This window comes from Xenopus laevis, chromosome 9_10S (assembly GCF_017654675.1).
Source record: "Xenopus laevis strain J_2021 chromosome 9_10S, Xenopus_laevis_v10.1, whole genome shotgun sequence".
Taxonomy (NCBI): Eukaryota; Metazoa; Chordata; class Amphibia; order Anura; family Pipidae; genus Xenopus; species Xenopus laevis.
The window spans coordinates 112,401,431-112,421,469 of record NC_054388.1 but is presented as its reverse complement, the minus strand read 5'-3'; the positions used below and the strand labels follow the sequence as shown (position 1 = coordinate 112,421,469).

At 39.5% G+C, this 20,039-nt stretch overlaps 1 protein-coding gene across 4 annotated transcripts in view; it reads left to right on the top strand.

Annotated features, from left to right (window-relative positions):
• Positions 1-768: 768 nt before the first annotated feature.
• LOC121399001 (up-regulator of cell proliferation-like) overlaps positions 769-20,039 on the top strand; it is a 42,994-nt gene continuing 23,723 nt past the window's right edge. Inside the window, exons 1-5 of one of the 4 annotated variants that reach the window (XM_041578740.1) lie at positions 769-965; positions 4,973-5,074; positions 8,258-8,353; positions 8,576-8,677; positions 19,913-20,014. In XM_041578740.1, coding sequence (XP_041434674.1) covers positions 4,987-5,074; positions 8,258-8,353; positions 8,576-8,677; positions 19,913-20,014 — 388 coding nt within the window. In that variant the 5' untranslated portion in view covers positions 769-965; positions 4,973-4,986. Of the gene's footprint in view, positions 966-4,972; positions 5,075-5,582; positions 5,813-8,257; positions 8,354-8,575; positions 8,678-19,912; positions 20,015-20,039 lie in introns of those variants that run through there. The other 3 variants (XM_041578741.1, XM_041578739.1, XM_041578742.1) reach the window with 3 other exon arrangements.

The window sequence follows — 20,039 nt, the reverse complement described above, 5'->3', positions numbered from 1 at the left end:
CCTTAAATGTAAAATAAGACAGATATTTGTGCCTTTTGTACTCCAATAAACTGTTAGGGTACTTAACATTTCAGTAGCACACAGGCCGTAATGTTTCCAGTTATAACATATGACTATGAAGATTTTCATTCATCCAGGTCATAGTATATCTAGTATAGGTAAATCTAAAAACAACTGGACTTGCTGAGTAATCAATGAAGACGTTTCACTACTCATCCGAGCAGCTTCTTCAGTTCAACTGAACTGAAGAAGCTGCTCGGATGAGTAGTGAAACGTCTTCATTGATTACTCAGCAAGTCCAGTTGTTTTTAGATTGACCTATACTAGATATTCCAGTTATAACCTTGCTAAAAATAAAAAAAGGAAAATAATAAGAAAATATAAGTTGTTCTCCAATAAAGAAGCTTTAAGCATGCCTGTTTGTCTCATTTTAATTGCTTAATCTAATTCGTTTTCATATATTTACCCCTTTAATAATAAAAATACAATATTAAAAAATCCTAAAATAAAAAGATCCTGCCAGTTCCATTGCTTAGTAATAATAATAAGTGACAAGAGCAAATAGGTTTAGGCATAATGAATATTGAATCTATACAAGACACACAACAATGAATATCATTTGATAATAATGTATTAGAAAAGTACTGCATTTTGCCTTAAATGTAAAATAAGACAGATATTTGTGCCTTTTGTACTCCAATAAACTGTTAGGGTACTTAACAATTCATTAGCAAATGGGCTGTAATGTTTCCTGTTATGCCCTTGCTAAAAATTAAAAAAAAGGAAGTGAAACTAAAAGAACAGTTTCCAGGAAATCACATGTTTTACTTGCATTGTCCTCAGCTTTGTATAAAGAGTAAGTCAGCTCCCTCCCACACACAGATTTGCTGAGAAACCAGTGCACAGAAGAAAATTCAGGAGCTGCGTCTGTTCAGAGTTTTGAGGGAAACACTGACTGCCTGAAGGTAATGTGAATTCACCTCTAAATTGATATAGGCAACATAGTGGTGCAAGGGTTACATAGTTACAAAGTTACATAGGGTTAACACTGTTGTCTTACTGGGGTCCTTGGTTCAATTTAAAACCTAGAGGTACTATATCCAAGTGGTCCGTATGTTCTCCCTGTGCTTACATGGGTTTCCATCAGGTAGAGTAGTTCACTCGGAAAACATCATAATAGGCAGGCATCAATCCGGAATACCAAGGAGTAGAATTCAGGAGGCCAAAAAATTTTAAATACTAAAAAAGTTTTTAATTCATATTATGTTTAAAAAACAGAAAGCCTTTATGCATTTTGTGTCACCAAGGGACACTTAATCACAGACTAATCATGTCTAATCTCTGTGTAACAGTTTTTTGGACCATAGATTGTGTCTTACCCAGGCTGGCTTTGGTCAGTAGCAACTCAGTAGCATCTCCTGGTATAGATGTAAAATTGACTTAATTTTCTGTTAAAGTTGTGGGAAGATATATGTTGGACTAGAAGTGGAAGGGGTGGTCATACTGGCAGTGTGAGTGACAGGCTAAGAAGCTGCTTGAAGGAGAGCTAAGTTGGTGGAAACTAGGAAGAAGTGATATTGAGAAAGGAGAAGAGCCTCCTAATTGTAGGAGTATGCTATCAACTCCCTCTAGTGAAGATAGAGGGGCTAAGCTTCTGTTGCAAATCAAAAGGACTGCTAGATCGGGGCAAATAATGATAATGGGGAATTTAATTATACAGATATTGACTGAAGCAACATTTCTGCCAGGACAGTTATTGGGAACAAATTTATAAACTTGATACATGATAATTTTATGGCGCAGGTTGTTGAGGAGCCAAATAGGAAAATGTAATTTGATTTGTTTATGATGAGGTAAGTAAGATGCTGGACAGTGGGGGGGCAGTAGATGTGATCTATTTGGATTTTGCCAAAGCATTTGATACTGTGCCCCACAAACGACTGCTTTCTAAACTAAGGTCTGTTGGGCTTAATGAAGTCGTTTGAACGTGGATAGGAAACTGGCTACAGGATCGGGTACAGAGGGTGGTTGTTAATGGGACATTCTCTACTTGGAGTAAGGTAGTGGGGTCCCTCAGGGTTTAGTAAGCAAAACACTTCCAGATTACAGCTGCCTAGTAGCCTGATAGAGATAAGAAATATAAATGTACATATGCAGATAAAAATGGGGTTTTTTTTGGGGTTTTTTTTACATTGTTTACATCATTTGTGGGTGAAAGGACTAATTTCCTATCATGGCTTGTAAACATGTTTAGTTTATGACTTATGATATGCAGTCTGACATGAGGTCGGGGAATGCACTGCTGGATGATGTTATGATGCTGATTCTGTTAATGACTTTAAGAGGGACTTGGACAAGCAGAATATCCAAGGCTATTGTGATCTACTGTTAGTTTAGTATATGTATATATGTAACATGTAAGTGTGTATACATGCTTTTATAGAGGGTTAAAACATGGACTTTGGTTTTTTTTAATGTAAATATGTACTATATAACTATGTAGCTGCCATATGATTCTACCTTTGTGTCACTCAATATAATATTCTACTTATTAACAATACAATATAATAATTTTACATAATATATAATATAATAATTTTCACAATATATAGTTTCTGCTTTCTTAGATGCACAATTCTTTGCGGTGTTATTTATATACAATGTATTGCTTAACACAAAATTAATTTTGTGCCTGTGTTTCCCACTAACACATTCCCTCACTGACTTAAACATATATATTGCATTTATTTTTGCAGACACAAAAAAGATTATAAAAGATACTGTGAATACAAATATTTGTTTGCTATAGCTTTTGTCAGTACTTTATTGTAACAAATTGCATATTGGCAGGCAAAACTTTTTCGAGTATGATTTATTATTACAAAAAACATTTTACTGTTTCCAAAATTTATTTTCCGTGGACAGATTTCCTTTTGTTACCACAAAGCGATTTAATTGGTTGCTGCAAATAAACATTAATAAACATCTTGCTATCAATTTAATCAGAGGCCATGGTTGATTTTTGGCTATGAATTAAGATTGAAATTTCATCAAAGATTCAATTAAAAAAATAATAAATTGGGTCCAGAATATGCACTTTTAGATATGAAAATCTCATCTCTAAAGACTAATAATGATTTTTTTTGTCAATTCCTCAAATGAAATTCTTGATTTCTGTAAATTACTAATGGCAGCCACTAGGAAGACTGTATTTTTATTTTGGATAACAGAGAAAGCCCTCACATTGAAAGATGTACTCTCATATTTGCATAGTTCATGTATTAAAGAAGTTATTAGATTCAAAATAAAAGAAAGAAAGAAAATAAAAAGGAGATGGTCAATTTATGTGGAAACTTTAGATGACAACAAAAAGGAATTTTTACTCAAACTTATGGGGAAGGTTGATCAAAAATTCAGGAATAGAATCTAGTTGTTACACAATTCACATAATTATATAAATGGTATTTACTATGGTAATCAACTATCTGGATTTTAAAATTCATATGTTCGAGCAACAATAAATAATTGAGAAACAGGTGAAAATGCTTAACAATATTTGTTTATTGTTAATGTAAAAGTCTGAATGTTATTTATTTCGAATATGAAACTGCACATATAATAACATGCTGTAAAACAGTCAACTTGTTTTATTGTAAAATTTCCTAAAGAAGTATGTGAAAACAGTGCGTCTCTACATGCACTCCACCCCAGAGGGAAGCTCATTTTTCCTGATTGTGTATTCACTGAGGCAGATCAGGAACAGAACTAGGTGTAGGCAGAGTAGGCACAAGCTTAGGGTGCAAAGCTGGGGGCATGTACCTTCTCTGGTTCCTACCCCTAGTCCAGTCCCCTCTCCCCTCTCTGAACTGCCATCTTACCTGTGCATTGATTTGGGTTTGCGCTTCCATGTCTGTTTGCAATTGCGCTTCCACATCTATTTGTGCATGCGCACAAAAGTCTATTCGAGCACGCACCATGTCAGCACCGCAGCTTGCCAGGTTGCCTAGGGTGCCTGGCTGGCCTGGCCCGGCTCTGTTGCTGTCCTAAGAAAAATAAAGACGGTTTTATGGAAAAAGGAGTGCTGTCCATTGGATGGAATTTGTATACTCTGGCCCGGCTCTGAAGCAGAGACAAGCACCAAATGCAGGTGGAACTTAATTTGATGTTTTAGGAGGTAATTGGTGAATTTAAAAATGATTTGCTCGTAGGGGAAGAGTTTGCTTTCCCTGGTTCTAAAGAAAGACACAGTTGCAGATGCCTGCAAAACAGATCCTTCCCTTTTCCCCTTCAAATAATAATACTCCATATGTAACCTGTTGGTGGATCTGGACCCTGTGATGCCAGATGTAAATACTCATTTCCTCCCCATGTCTGCTCAGGCAGGTATAGCATTGGCCTGTCAGTAAACACACAATGGATTTTTGCACAAAAATTACAAAATATGCTTTTTGTTGTGCCAAAATCCACCATGTGTAGGCTCTGACATGTGTAGGCTCTGAGCGGGCTTTTGAAGAAAAAACAATACAACCACCTAAAAAAAATATCGGTACCTAAAATCTGCTGAACTTTAAAACAGTGTGAGTTAGCAAAGGCTTCAGCAATCTTTAATAGCCCCCACTGAGACCTTTACCAGCAGTGAGCACTGCACCTTCAGATACACTACACCAAGGATTTTGGCTCTAGGAATAAAATTATAGTTTTTTTACGTAAAACATATAAGTTTTTTAATCTTTTGTGAAGTTCAATGTAGTGGAGTTTTATTTAATATATATGTATATGTGTGTCTGTCCTCCTGCTGCTCTTTAGCACAAAACATGATATTGGGAGATATTCAGTGAAGCACTATGACACTTTTGAAAATAATGGCAACATTTGCAAACCACATCAGTTTGGGCCAGGTGAAAGGATCACAGGGATAGATTACCAATACTTATGTGTTGAATGATGTGTGACATTCACATTCTGCTTTCAGGCACCATTAAAGACATGGACTGCCCAGCAACAGCACAGGATTCAGGAACAGCGATTGGAGAGGCAGAAGAACCTACTGACTTATTTGAGGAAGAAGAGAAATGTACTATAGCGTGTGCTGTTTTTTTGTCAAATAGTTCTCTGACTTCAGCCTTGTGCCTTCAAATAGTCATAGAACTTCTCAGTGACTCAGTAATAATATTCTTATATTCCACAATATGGGTGTGACAATATGTTTAGAAAATACATGTGACTGTACAGGAAAGTTTGCATTTAGGGCTCTTACTCACGAGCGTTTCTTCATGCGCTCCCCTGCGCTCCGTTTGGCTGCGTTCAGCCGCAGGGGAGCGCAGGTCTAGACGCTGCTAATATCTTTCTATGTGCCTGTACTCACACAGGCGCATGTAAGCGCTGAACCATTGAAAAACGCAGAAAAATGCAGCATGCTGCATTTTTCCTGCGTTCAGCGCTTACATGCGCCTGTGTCAGTACAGGCACATAGAAAGATATTAGCAGCGTCTAGACCTGCGCTCCCCTGCGGCTGAACGCAGCCAAACGGAGCGCAGGGGAGCGCATGAAGAAACGCTCGTGAGTAAGAGCCCTTAATGTGTATGATATGGGCTGCAGGGGAATACCTAGTGCAGATAGGGTTAATATTCCCTCATAATCAGGTAATTAATTGGCAGCTGAGAGCAGCTCCGTTACTGCAGATAAAAGGGATGTGTTTCCTCACCTATGGGCTTTACCTTGGATGTCTGGAGGAGACAGATCTCTCCTGTTGTTCTGGTGTATGTGAGGAATACTGAGAGAGGAAAGAGGGGTCTGTGGAGCCTGAGACACAGTGAGTGTCTGACAAAGAGAGACAGAGTGACTCAAAAAAGCAAAAAGCCGCCTCTTGCAACTTTAAGAGCCTAATTTCTGGTTTTCAACCTGGACATTTGGCTCCACTAGTACAGAGATCACTATTGTGCTCAATGCACTAGCGATGCTGCCCCCTTTGGCCCACTGCCCCATGGCTACACAGCAGTTTGTTATATAAACTATAGTAGTACTTATCTGTTATCTACTGTGTATCCTGTGCTTGAATGGCTGTCCCATGGCTACACAGCAGTTTGTTATATAAATTATAGTAGTACTTATCTGTTATCTACTGTGTATCCTGTGCTTGAATGGCTGCCCCCATGGCTACACAGCAGCTTGTTTATATAAACTATAGTAGTACTTATCTGTTATCTACTGTGTATCCTGTGCTTGAATGGCTGCCCCCATGGCTACACAGCAGCTTGTTTATATAAACTATAGTAGTACTTATCTGTTATCTACTGTGTATCCTGTGCTTGAATGGCTGCCCCCATGGCTACACAGCAGCTTGTTTATATAAACTATAGTAGTACTTATCTGTTATCTACTGTGTATCCTGTACTTGAATGGCTGCCCCCATGGCTACACAGCAGCTTGTTTATATAAACTATAGTAGTACTTATCTGTTATCTACTGTGTATCCTGTGCTTGAATGGCTGCCCCCATGGTTACACAGCAGCTTGTTTATATAAACTATAGTAGTACTTATCTGTTATCTACTGTGTATCCTGTGCTTGAATGGCTGCCCCCATGGCTACACAGCAGCTTGTTTATATAAACTATAGTAGTACTTATCTGTTATCTACTGTGTATCCTGTGCTTGAATGGCTGCCCCATGGCTACACAGCAGCTTGTTTATATAAACTATAGTAGTACTTATCTGTTATGGACTGTGTATCCTGTGCATGAATGGCTGCCCCCATGGCTACACAGCAGTTTGTTTATATAAACTATAGTAGTACTTATCTGTTATCTACTGTATATCCTGTGCTTGAATGGCTGCCCCCATGGCTACACAGCTGCTTGTTTATATAAACTATAGTAGTACGTATCTGTTATCGACTGTGTATCCTGTACTTGAATGGCTGCCCCCCCATGGCTACACAGCAGCTTGTTTATATAAACTATAGTAGTACTTGTCTGTTATCTACTGTGTATCCTGTGCTTGAATGGCTGTCCCCATGGCTACACAGCAGCTTGTTTATATAAATTATAGTAGTACTTATCTGTTATCTACTGTGTATCCTGTGCTTGAATGGCTGTCCCCATGGCTACACAGCAGCTTGTTTATATAAACTATAGTAGTACTTATCTGTTATCTACTGTGTATCCTGTGCTTGAATGGCTGCCCCATGGCTACACAGCAGCTTGTTTATATAAACTATAGTAGTACTTATCTGTTATCTACTGTGTATCCTGTGCTTGAATGGCTGCTCCCATGGCTACACAGCAGCATGTTTATATAAACTATAGCAGTTAATCTGAAGCAAACACAGGAATGTTACCAGTGCAGAGCAGCAGTACATTATATTCTAATTACTTGTACACACTTTCATTTTTAGGTGTTTAATTCCTATTCCTAGGGGAATTTTACCATTATTCTCAAAACTATAATAACCCATAAAGCTGCACCCCACAGGTCCCCAGGACAGGATTGCTATTTTTAGTAAACACTGTTTGTTTTGTTCTATCTCCATACAGAGTCTATGTTTGTTTGTTGCAAAGCTTTGTGTGTTGTATTTTCCTAGTAAAAATTTCCTGAAGTATTTTCCTCAGTGTCTACTAGGTTGAAGAACTGTGCTGTAAATCCCATTTACAATATTTTTCATAAGCAAAAAAGCCAAGTCTGTGGAATTTTCAACGGATAATATGATTCTTAGGGGGTTCAAAATATGTGGAGGCAGTGTGTTGTGCAGCTATAACTGTATGTAATGTACAATAAGTGGGCACCAGTGGTTCCTGCAACTTAACCATGAAACTGATTTATTAAAGAACAAGATAATCCATGTAGGAGTTCAATGATACATAAGCAGGAAAATTTAACATCAGTAGGTAGATACTCACACGTACCATTGGTCAGTGTAGACACCGCAGAGTAAGAGAGAGATCAAAACTTGTATGGAGGTACACCCAACTTTTAGCCTTTTCCCTAAGTGGAGCTAGCTCTGACACTTAGTCCCTACTTCTGGGAAATTAGTACCCAGCATGCATGGCTAATAACCTAACTATCACTCCTAGAGTGACCTATGAAAGTGAGTAGCCTTACACTGACTAGACTGGACCTGTCTAGGTTCCACTCCTTCCTTCCTGCCTGCTCAGGTAAAGGAACTGGCAAAATGGACCCTGAGCTCATGTGTGTTCAGCTTTTACATTAGAATCCACCTATGGTGTTGCATGCTTTATGACATTCACATTCTGCTTTCAGGCATTGTTAAAGGCATGGACTGTCCAGCAACAACACAGGATTCAGCTATTGGACATGAAGAAAAATGTAACAACCTATCTGAAGAAGAAGAGAAAGGTACTGCCAGTAGAATAAATGAAATATACAGTTTCCCACAAAAGGAAGACCTTCCCAAAAAAATAATACAATCCCATTCATTTGGGAGGACTTCTGAGAATCATCTTGGGGCCTAGGCAGATTAGTTGGTGTATTCCAATTGCCAGAACAGTTACTAAGAGTGTAGCACAATATCATGTACCAATAACTATCTGTTAGATAACATTGACATTCTACTTTCAGGTAGCAGTAACAATTGGGACAACCCTGAAAGAGCAGAGGATTTAGTGGGAGCTGATGGAAATGATGAAGAGACTGCTGACCTGTCTTTGGAAGAAGAGAGAGGTAATGTTAATGTCACAAATATGGAGACCTAGCCAAACACTTACCATATAATAAATAGTATTTGATAATTATTTCAACAAACTGCCACTATTCATTTATTATAGGAAACATATTCAACAATGTTAGTCATACTTCCATTCAGGTATTAGAAAAGTGAATAGGTTAATCTGTTGTAAGGACTCTTCATGCTAAATAGTCTGCTGCTTGCCTGGTGCTAGGGTTCTGCATGTGGTGGAATGAGTGGACAGATTATTGGGAGGACAGTCTTGGTACACATAATGTAGGTACCAACTACAAAGTTAGAGGAGTTGGTTGAAGTCCTGAAGAATGATTTTTAAATAATCTGTACAGTTGAGGGTGAGGACTTCCAAGATGATTTTCTCAGAGATATTACCTGTGCCACGAGCAACATTAAAGGGGACCCATCACCTGAAAAAAATATTCCAAATCCTATTTTATCACATTAGTTAAGCAAAATAAACTTTAAAGGAATAGTTCAGTGTAAAAATAAAAACTGGGTAAATAGATAGACTGTGCAAAATAAAAATGTTTCTAATATAGTTAGTTACCCAAAAATGTAATATATAAAGGCTGGAGTGAACAGATGTCTAATAAAACAGCCAGAATCCAACTACCTGACTTGAAGGGGGGCCACATGGTACATTTCTGTTCAGTGAGTTTGTAATTGATCCTCAGCATTCAGCTCAGATTCAAAAGCAACAGACATGGCCCATGTGCCCCCCCCCCTCAAGTCTCTGATTGGTTACTGCCTGGTAACCAGGGTAACCAGTCAGTGTAAACCAAGAGAGCTGAAAAGCAGGAAGTAGTGATCTGACTGACATTTTATACACCTATTCACTCCAGCCTTTATACATTACATTTTTGGCTAATTATATTAGAAACATTTTTTTATTTTGCACAGCCTGTCTATTTACCCAGTTTTTATTTTTACACTGAACAATTCCTTTAATTACACTGTATAAAGTATTTGAATCTTGTTTCCATCAGTTTCGGAATTCATAATTATAATAAGCAGGCAGGAGCCATTAAGTGGACACTGTTATTAAGACAAGTCTTGTATCATCTCAGAATCTTGTTTGTGCAACAGAATGAGGGACCTGATGTTGATTCCAATGCACTGGTTACACAATTAAATGGTAAAGAGAACGGGGGAATGTGGGGAGAGCCGTGACATATAGTAAGTGTTGAATGGAAAGTGAAAGTAATTGCCTGCCCCAACTCTATGCCTAGGCATAGATTTTTATGTCTGGGTGACAGGTCCACTTTAAGAAGACAGTGGGAGCTTAGGGAGATTAATGCGTGGCTAAGAAATTGGTGTAAGGAGCAGGGTTTGGGTTTTTTTTGGAGATCTGGGCTGATTCCTTAATCAGCTACAGGCTCTTTGCTAGGGATGGGCTGTACCTCAATGATGATGGTGCAGCTGCTTTGGGGGAGAAGATGGCCAGAAGGTTGGAGGATATTTAAAACTAGGTGTGGGAGGAGGGTTCAGTAAAAGATTCAGTGGAAGACAGGTTAGATGAGATAGTGGGCAAAGAAAGGGAAAATGGGGGAGGAGATTTGGCTGGGGATACTGTTAAGGATAGGGAGAACCACATGTCATATGTTCAATATGGTAACAGTATTAAATGTATGTTTACAAATGCAAGAAGTCTGACTGGTAAAATGGGAGAGCTGGAGCTGCTGGTGATGGAAGGAAAATATGATGTGATTGGTGTGGCCGAAACATGGCTGAATGAGTCACATGACTGGGCAGTAAATTAATATACTTTGTTTTGGAGGGACAGAGGCAATAGAAAAGGAGGAGGGGTATGTCTGTTTGTTAGGCAGGATTTAAATCTCATATAAAGGAGGAGGTTATGTTAGAAAATGAGGGGACAGAAGTCTTATGGGTGGAGTTCTTCACCAATTGTAAAAAATCCAGCAAATTAATTGTAGGAGTCACTATAGACCCCCTAATGTAAGTGACGAGGAGGAGGCGAAGCTCCTGATGCAAATAGAAAAGGCTACTAGTTTGGGGAAAGTAATTATAAATTAATTACCCAGATGATGACTGGAGCAATAGTACTGCCAGATCAGTTAATGGGAAAAAGTTTATAAACTGTTACATGACAATTTTATGGCACAGGTTGTTGAGGAGCCAACCAGAAAAAATGCTATTCTGGATTTAGTGATCTCAAATGACCCAGAACTTATAGCAAATGTTCAAGTAACTGAACCCCTGGGTAATAGTGATCATAATGGGATCTCATTTAATGTCTGGTGCAAAAAACCTACACTGGGACAAAAAAAAACCTGAATTTCAGAAAAACTAATTTTAGTGCCTTTTTGGCTATCCTTCTGAGCATAGACTGGGCCATTATGTTTACTGCTAAAAACACAGACAGAAATGGTTGTCATTTAAAATTACATTAAATCTTTACTGTTCTCAATTTATTCCCTTAAAGGAACAGTTCTGTGTGAAAATAAAAACTGGGTAAATAGATAGGCTGTGCAAAATAAAAAATGTATCTAATATAGTTAGTTAGCCAAAAATGTAATGTATAAAGGCTGGAGTGACTGGGTGTGTAACATAATATAACTAACTATATTAGATACATTTTTTATTTTGCACAGCCTATCTATTTACACCGTTTTTATTTTTACACTGAACAATTCCTTTAAGAAGTAAATGTAGAAGAACCAAGAACAACCCTATGGGGCAAATTCACTAAGATTCGTAGTTGCACCAGGCGTAACTTCGCCGCACTTCGCCACACTTCGCCAGGCGTAGTTTCGCCAGCGCTTCGCAAATTCACTAAAATCCGAAGTTGCGCTCAGGGGTAGCGTAAGGTTGCAAAGTTGCGCTAGCATTGATTCGCTAAGTAAAGCGAAGTTACGCTAGCGAAGGCTAATTTGCATACGGCACCAAATTCAAATTTCAATGGAGGAATACGTGTCAGCACTACAAATGGCTAGAAAAGCTTCAAAACATCAAATAAAATTTTTATTTTGCCCTACACATGTGCCCACTGTCTAGGTAAGTTGCCATGAGTCAGGAAATGTAGGGGGGAAGGAGGGGAGCCCCAAAAAAAATTTCGATCTTTTTCAGCCTATCACCCATAATGTAGAAAACACGCCAGCGTTTTTTGGGACTTAGAAAAAATGTTGCCTTTTTTTGAAGCAATCCCTATCTACTCTATTGCGCTTCGCCTGGTCAGAGGTGGCGAAGGAAGTCTAGCGTAAAAGGTAGCGTTCAGTACACTGCGCGCGTTAGTGAATTTGCATAGTTACGTCGCTAGCGAAACTTCGCCAGGCGTAAGGGTGCGAAGTAACACTAGCGAAACTATGCCAGCGTTTGAAATTTGCGCAGTAACAAAAATTGCAAACGCTAGCGAAGTAACGCTAGCGTTCAGCGCTTCGGCGCTTAGTGAATTTGCCCCTATGTGGCTTAATACAGAATTAAGAAGTGAATAGGAAAAAAGAGAAAAGCATTTGAAATCGAAAAGTCTGTGGGGACAGACGCTGCATTTAATGAATTTAAACAATATAATGTTGTAAAACTGCACTTTGGAAGACAAAGATAGAAAATGAGAAGCGCATTGCAGCAGAGGCTAAAAGGGTAGATCTACTAAAGGGCAAAATGGCTAACTCTAGCGACAATTCGCTAGCATTACCGTCCACAGGAACATAGACAATTTACTAATGGGCACTAGCGGTCATTCACACTCACATATTGCCAGGCGACTTTTCGCTCTGGCGAATGGTTGTTATGCTGCAAATTCACTAAAGTGCGGATTTTACTGAACGCCACCTTTTTTTTTTTTGCCACCTCAGACCAGGCGAGTGCATTAAAGCTTCTATTACTTACATTATATTCTGTGAGCTGAAAATGCATCAAAGTCCAAAAAACTCTGGCGTCTTTTCCTTTTTTCAGCTTGATTTTCAAGACCTAACAAACTTTTTTGGGTAACCGGCTTTCCCCATACATTTGCAAACATGTTGAACATTCCTTTTACAGTGGGCACATGTGTAGGGCATTAAAATAACTCTCTTGTCTGTATTAAGGTTCCCTGGAGGCGTTTTAAAAAGTGTAATTTGTAAGTATATGCACCAACATTTAACATAAAGATGTCCATACAACTTATATAATAAACTTCCCACCGTACGCAAATCGACCTGAGCACAAGATCCCTAACAAAGTTTCGCTAGGCAGAAATGAACGCTAGTGCACCTTCACTATCAATTGCTCGCATTGCTGAAGTAACGATAGTGAAAAGTTGACAGCGTATGGCGGCAATGACGAAACTCTGTATTTTAGTGAATTGGAGTAGCCTGAGCGCATTTGTGGCTGGCGAAGTGTGAAGCTGACGCTGGCGAAATTTGCCCTTTAGTCTGCCCCTAAGACTAACCCTGAAAAGTTAACTTATTTAATTTTTTATATTTATTGTAAAAAGATGAGAGTTGAGAGTGTGGCTCGTTTAAATAATGGTATCGGCATTGTTGTAACAAATATAGAAAAGGCATGTGTGCTAAATCATTTATTTTCTTCAGTGTTTACAATAAAGGAGAAAATATATACAGTCAAAAAAAGATATGTCAAGGCTCCGGTGGTTCGCTTCCTCTGTCGGTGTCTGTTCTCCCTCAGATTTGTAGTAGAATCCAACCAATACTGAAGAAAAAACAGCGCTCACTGGCTCGAGGTTAGACAAAAAGACAAGAAAAATAATACCAATATAGTGCAGTATTTTGCTATTATGTTGATACACCACTTAGTGCTTAAGTGAAATAGTGAACTTAGGTGCCCTTATTGTTCCGCTTATCCAATCTATGCACCCCTTGCAACGCCACTCCAAAGCATGCGATGTGATGTATTCAAATGGTGGGGTACTTACAAACGTTAAAAAGGAAGTGTGCATTAAGGGAATTAATAGGCTGAAGATTCACCAAACTGCTCCAAATTCTGCAGCTCTATAAAAATGCACTGACATAATGTAAAACCGTAAATACTTTAATCATCAATAAGTTAAAATTACACTCACAATGTTTGTAAAAATGCGCATGTAATAATTATGAGTCACCGTCTTGCCGTTTTCCGGGTTCTCCAAGCAGTCTGTGCAGATAATTGCCAGCGTCTCGACCGCCTCATGTAACCCTGGGCGCCTGTGGATGATGTCACTGCCCGACACGTTTTGTCTTCTTTACGACTTCCTCAAGGGCTTTGGAATCTCCATTGCAATCTCCATGTCCTTCTTATGTGGATGTTAGTCCTGGTAACATGAGCTCACTTCCACTTCCTGTTTTCTTTGTTTACATGTTGCCATGGTAACATGCCTCTATAGCGGATCTCTTTTTCCTGCAATAATTTTATACACGTGCCATGGCAACCCATTCTGACTAATATTCAAAGATTCTGGGAATTTGAACTTGGGAGTCTATTACATCCCACTGTTTCCCATATAAGTGCAAAGCCATACATAAATATATATATAAAATGATTTCATTGTATCGACTTGTACGTTAAAAACTTAGCATTAAGAAAGATTTACAGTCACAATATTTAAATTAAGTTATAAAAAAGATAAAACAGTTCATAAAAAAAGCTCTTAGATGTATGTCCACATTGAGCCCTTTGGGTGTAAAGGTTTCTTTCCTATAGATCCATCTACTCTTACTTGTAAGGTTGTTTTTACTAGGTCTCCCCCTCTCCATCTATTTTTAACCTCTACTATGCCCTAGTAGGTTAAACCTGTGAGATTCATGCCATGGACAGCCTTAAAATGTTTTGAAACACTATGTTTTCATTTCCTTTCTTTATATTATTTACATGTTCTCTGATCCTGTCTTTTAACATCCTGTTTGTTTTTCTATATATTGTAGGTTGCATGAACATTGTAAGCAGTATACTGTATAACATTTTTTGTTGTACATATTTCAAATTCCCTTTTATTCACCTCTGATATGAACTTTTTTCTTTTCTTGCCATATTTGCATGCCGTGCATAAACAGCATGGATAGAAACCCGCCCATGTATGTTCTTTTTTAGCTGTTGGTTTTCTCTTTGTGCTGCAATGATTATTTGTCAATATTTGTTTCAGGTTATTCGCTTTCCTAAATACAACCTTTGGTTTATCTGGAATAATTTTCTGAAGTTCTGTGTCACCCTGTAGTACTCCCCTATGTTTTTTAATAATTTTACTTATACTTCCCACCAAAGGGTTATAAGTGGTGGAAAAAACTATTGTAAGGAACGGCTTCCCTGGTGGTCTAGTGGATAACGCTTACCCTGGTGGTCCAATGGCTGTTGCCATAAGTGCAGTCTTCTCACAGATTCAGCATGGAGTGGAGCACCCTGTGCTTTTGCTTCTCAAGCTCTTTCTCCAGCTGAGCAGAAATGTGCAGCAGGAGAGCGGGAGGCACTGGCCTGTATATGGGCTTGTGAAAAGAGGCATCACTTTATGGCAGAAATTTACCCTGAGAACTGATCACCAAGCCCTAACGTCCTTGCTGCCTACATCAGGATCTGGCCATCACCCTCTTCGTATTCACAGATGGTCAGATAGGTTATATCAATGCAACTTTGAAGTTTGCTACAGACCAGGAAAATGTAACAGAGTAGCAAGTAGCAGATTACCTGTCATGTGTAGTCCTCAAGTCTGCACAGGAGGAAGAAGACACATTGATGATGTCCAATTCCTTAGTCTTCACAGTTACACCACAAGATTTGGTGACCTCATCTCAGAATGACCCAGTGATTCAAGAAATACTAAACTACTTACGTGGAGAATGGCCATCTGTTTTACCAGGACACCTTCAGTCATACTACCAAGTGAGAACAGAGTTGTCATCCTGGAAAGATGTTTAGTATGAGGGCACAGAGCAGTTATTCCAACTGCACTGAGGCCAGCAGTCCTCAGGATGGCCCATGAAGGACATTTGGGTGTGGTAAGAACAAAACAGCTTTGCAGAGAAGCAGTATGGTGGCCTGGCATAGACAATCAAATTGAAACCTTGATTCGAAACTGTGAACCATGCTTACTCAGTGGGAAAAATTTAAAGAAAATGGCTGCTCCACTGCAAGTTAGGCCTTTTCCCCAAGCCCCATGGGATACAATTCAGTTGGGTATATGTGGAGAAATAACCGTAGCACCACAACACCAGATGTATTTGTTGGTTGCATATGATTTATACTCTAAATGGCCAGAGGTAGCTATAGCAGGGGTCATTACCTTAAAAGTTGTAATCACTACCTTAGAAGGATGGTTTTCACGGTGGGGGCTTCCACTAGAAATCATTACAGACAATGGAACACAGTTTGTGTCAAAAGAATTTGAAGATTTCCTTCAATTAAAGGGCATAAGGCATATTTTAACACCGCAATACCATCCACAGGCCAAAGGTACACCTACACGAAGGCCTTCTATTCAGCAAGGCTTTAACTACAGTTCTACAGCACTACAGGTCTGCACCCCATAGCACAGCTGGGGAATCACCAGCAAAACTGATGATAGGCATAATCTACGGCTGCCCCTAACACGTTTACTTCCACAGATAAAAGTAACGGAACCCAGAGACTTGCGAGCAAGGGTAAAAACCTATCAGGGCAAAACAAAAGCTTACCATGATTCAAGAAGAAAAGCCAAGACAATAACCCTTAAGGTTGGGCAATGGGTGAGAATAAGAAAACCCTCAACCAGGTCAAAATTTGATCCCATATTGTCTGATCCCATTCAGAACCACAGTCAGTTGGGACCAGTCACCTACAAATTGCAGGATGGATCTACTTGGCATGTGAGCAGTTTAGTACCTATTTCTGAGCCTTCACAGGTGCAGGACACTGCCTCTAACTGGCATTTCTGGAATGATACACCGAATGTGGTTACACAGCCACAAACACCAGAAAACCCATCCGGCAATACTCCACCCCCTGTTGAACGGGCCACTGAAATATGCCGAAGTTCAGCTCGCACAAACAACTCACCTAGGCATCTGGATGACTATGTACTTTATAAGGTTTCCAGGTTTTGAAGCATAATGGAGGGGGGAAGATGTTGTGTGTTTGCATAAGCTGTGTTAAGTTTTATAAAGTTAATTACCTTTGAAGGATGTTAGAATGTTGGGAATAGTGGGAGGAGAGTGGCAAGCTAGTCTCTCTGTGTGTGTGAAATAAAGATGGTGAACTGATAACAGCCTGTCTGCATTACTGAGATATAACACTCCCCAACATGGGTGTCTGCAGAAAATTTTCCAGAGAGGGATGTGTGTGTGAGTTGGAAAGTGTGTGTGTGTGTAAAAGTATTGCTTCATAGGTAAGTGTAAATAATGGCCACTGATAAACAGAGAAGAGTAGGGTTGCCACCTTTAAAAAAATAAATTACCGGTCAGTGGTGGGGCAGGCGTTAAGGGGTGGACCGTGATATAAAAAGGGGCAGAGCCATCGCAGTGTGCCTTGAAAAGGTGCGGGCTACGGGGTAGTGCCGGAAAAGGGGCGGGCCACATCGTCCAAAGCCAAGAAAATGTAAGATTTCACTGGCGGGGTAAGGGCTTTTGTATATGGTATTACAAATTACCAGCCAGGGCCAGGGCCGGTATTACAAATTTACTGGCTGGGTGGCAACCCTAGAGAAGAGACACAGAAAGTGTAGATGCAGCCGAATGAAGTGCTTTCATTTCCTTACCAACTAAAAAAAATCCAAAATTATTTTTTAAATATGTCAATAGTAAAAAAATGAAGCAGGAAGGGGTGGGACCCTTACTATCAGAGGGGGGTCAGCTGGTTGATGAAAACAAAATAAAAGCGCAGATTCTGAACTCGTATTTTTCATCTGTCTACACAAATGAAGAACCAGTAAGTGAAGGTTTCCTTCTTAACACTCCCAATTCTAGTAATACAACTAATGATGCATGGTTCACACATGAAGAAATTCAAAAGAGACTTGAACATGTTAAGATTAACAAAGGTCCAGGGCCAGATGGTATTCATCCCAGGGTAATTAGCGAGCTTAGCTCTGTGATTGCCAAACCTCTTTACTTAATTTTTCAGGATTCATTGAGATCTGGCATTGTGCCGAGAGACTGGCGATTTGCTAATGTGGTGCCTCTATTCAAAAAAGGATCCCGTTCTCAGCCTCAAAACTATAGGCCAGTTAGTCTGACGTCAGTATTCGGAAAGCTTTTCGAAGGGTTAATAAAGGATAAGATACTGGACTTCATAGCAAATCATAATACTATGAGTTTGTGCCAGCATGGTTTTATGCGTAATAGATCTTGCCAGACTAACTTAATTTCTTTTTACGAGAATGTAAGTAGAGACCTAGATTCTGGGATGGCAGTGGATGTGATTTACTTAGACTTTGCTAAAGCATTTGATACAGTGCCACACAAAAGGTTACTGGTTAAATTAAGGAATGTTGGCCTGGAACATAGTATTTGTACCTGGATAGAGAACTGGCTAAAAGATAGACTACAAAGAGTGGTGGTAAATGGAACATTTTCTAATTGGACCAGTGTTGTTAGTGGAGTACCGCAGGGCTCTGTACTAGGTCCCTTGCTTTTCAACTTGTTTATTAATGACCTGGAGGTGGGCATTGAAAGTACTGTTTCTATTTTTGCAGATGATACTAAATTGTGCAGAACTATAGGTTCCATGCAGGATGCTGCCACTTTGCAAAGTGATCTGTCTAAACTGGAAAACTGGGCAGCAAACTGGAAAATGAGGTTCAACGTTTATAAATGCAAGGTTATGCACTTTGGCAAAAATAATATAAATGCAAGTTATACACTAAATGGCAGTGTGTTGGGAGTTTCCTTAAATGAAAAGGATCTAGGGGTCTTTGTAGATAACAAGTTGTCTAACTCTGGGCAGTGTCATTCTGTGGCTACTAAAGCAAATAAAGTTCTGTCTTGCATAAAAAAGGGCATTAACTCAAGGGATGAAAACATAATTATGCCTCTTTATAGGTCCTTGGTGAGGCCTCATCTGGAGTATGCAGTTCAGTTTTGGACTCCAGTCCTTAAGAGGGATATAAATGAGCTGGAGAGAGTGCAGAGACGTGCAACTAAATTGGTTAGAGGGACGGAAGACTTAAATTATGAGGGTAGACTGTCAAGGTTGGGGTTGTTTTCTCTGGAAAAAAGGCGCTTGCGAGGGGACATGATTACACTTTACAAGTACATTAGAGGACATTATAGACAAATAGCAGGGGACCTTTTTACAAATAAAGTGGATCACGTACCAGAGGCCTCCCCTTTAGACTAGAAGAAAAAAACTTTCATTTGAAGCAACGTAGAGGGTTCTTCACAGTCAGGACAGGGAGGTTATGGAATGCACTGCCGGGTGATGTTGTGATGGCTGATTCAGTTAATGCCTTTAAGAATGGCTTGGATGATTTTTTGGACAGACATAATATCCAAGGCTATTGTGATACTAAACTCTATAGTTAGTATAGGTATGGGTATATAGAATTTTAATTAAAAGTAGGGAGGGGTGTGTGTATGGATGATGGGTTTTCATTTGGAGGGGTTGAACTTGATGGACTTTGTCTTTTTTCAACCCAATTTAACTATGTAACTAACTATGTAACTACTGGAAGTCGGTTTAATGTACAACAGGAAAAGCAAAGTGTGTCTTATTTAATTAATTACTGTACATTGCAATTACATTCTGGCTCCTCCTGCACCACTGTGGCTTTGGGCTCAGTTGCACCACTCAGCACAGAGATACCAGGAGGCAAATTGGCTGAATTAATGAGCGATGTCACGTTGCTCACGTACATAAAACCGGTAACTGCACAAGATGTGAGACAAGATAGAGTAAATGATGGACATGGGGTGGAAGCAACAGTCTGTTCTCATTCCTCCCTGATTTCCCTTAGTGGATGAGTCCGGAATGCTACATCCCCCACCCCCCGCCTCAACATCACTAGCAGGGGGTGGGGCACCCAGCCAGCCCTCCTCCCTGTCATTTCTCGCAGCTGCAAGTTCTCCAGCTGTAGCTACCGAGCCCATAGCAGATACCCTAGCACCTCACCAACATTAGGCACACCATCTTTATCTTTTCAATTGAATACACATAAAAATAATAAAAGAAAGTGGGTTTGTTCAGACCTATCCATATTAGCTGCATAAGTGCAAATGCTGTTCTTCTAATGACCAGTACAGATACCAAGCGTGTACCACTGTACCATTTACCAGTGCATGCGTGTTGCTTGTCATCTAATATTTACATTTTGCTTTTAGGTACCTATAAAGGCATGGAGAGCCCACCAGCAGCAGAGGATTCGGGGGTTGTTGTTGTACAGGAAGCAAAAGCTGCTGGTTTGTCTGTTGAAAAAGAGAAAGGTAATGATGCTGAAATATACCGACA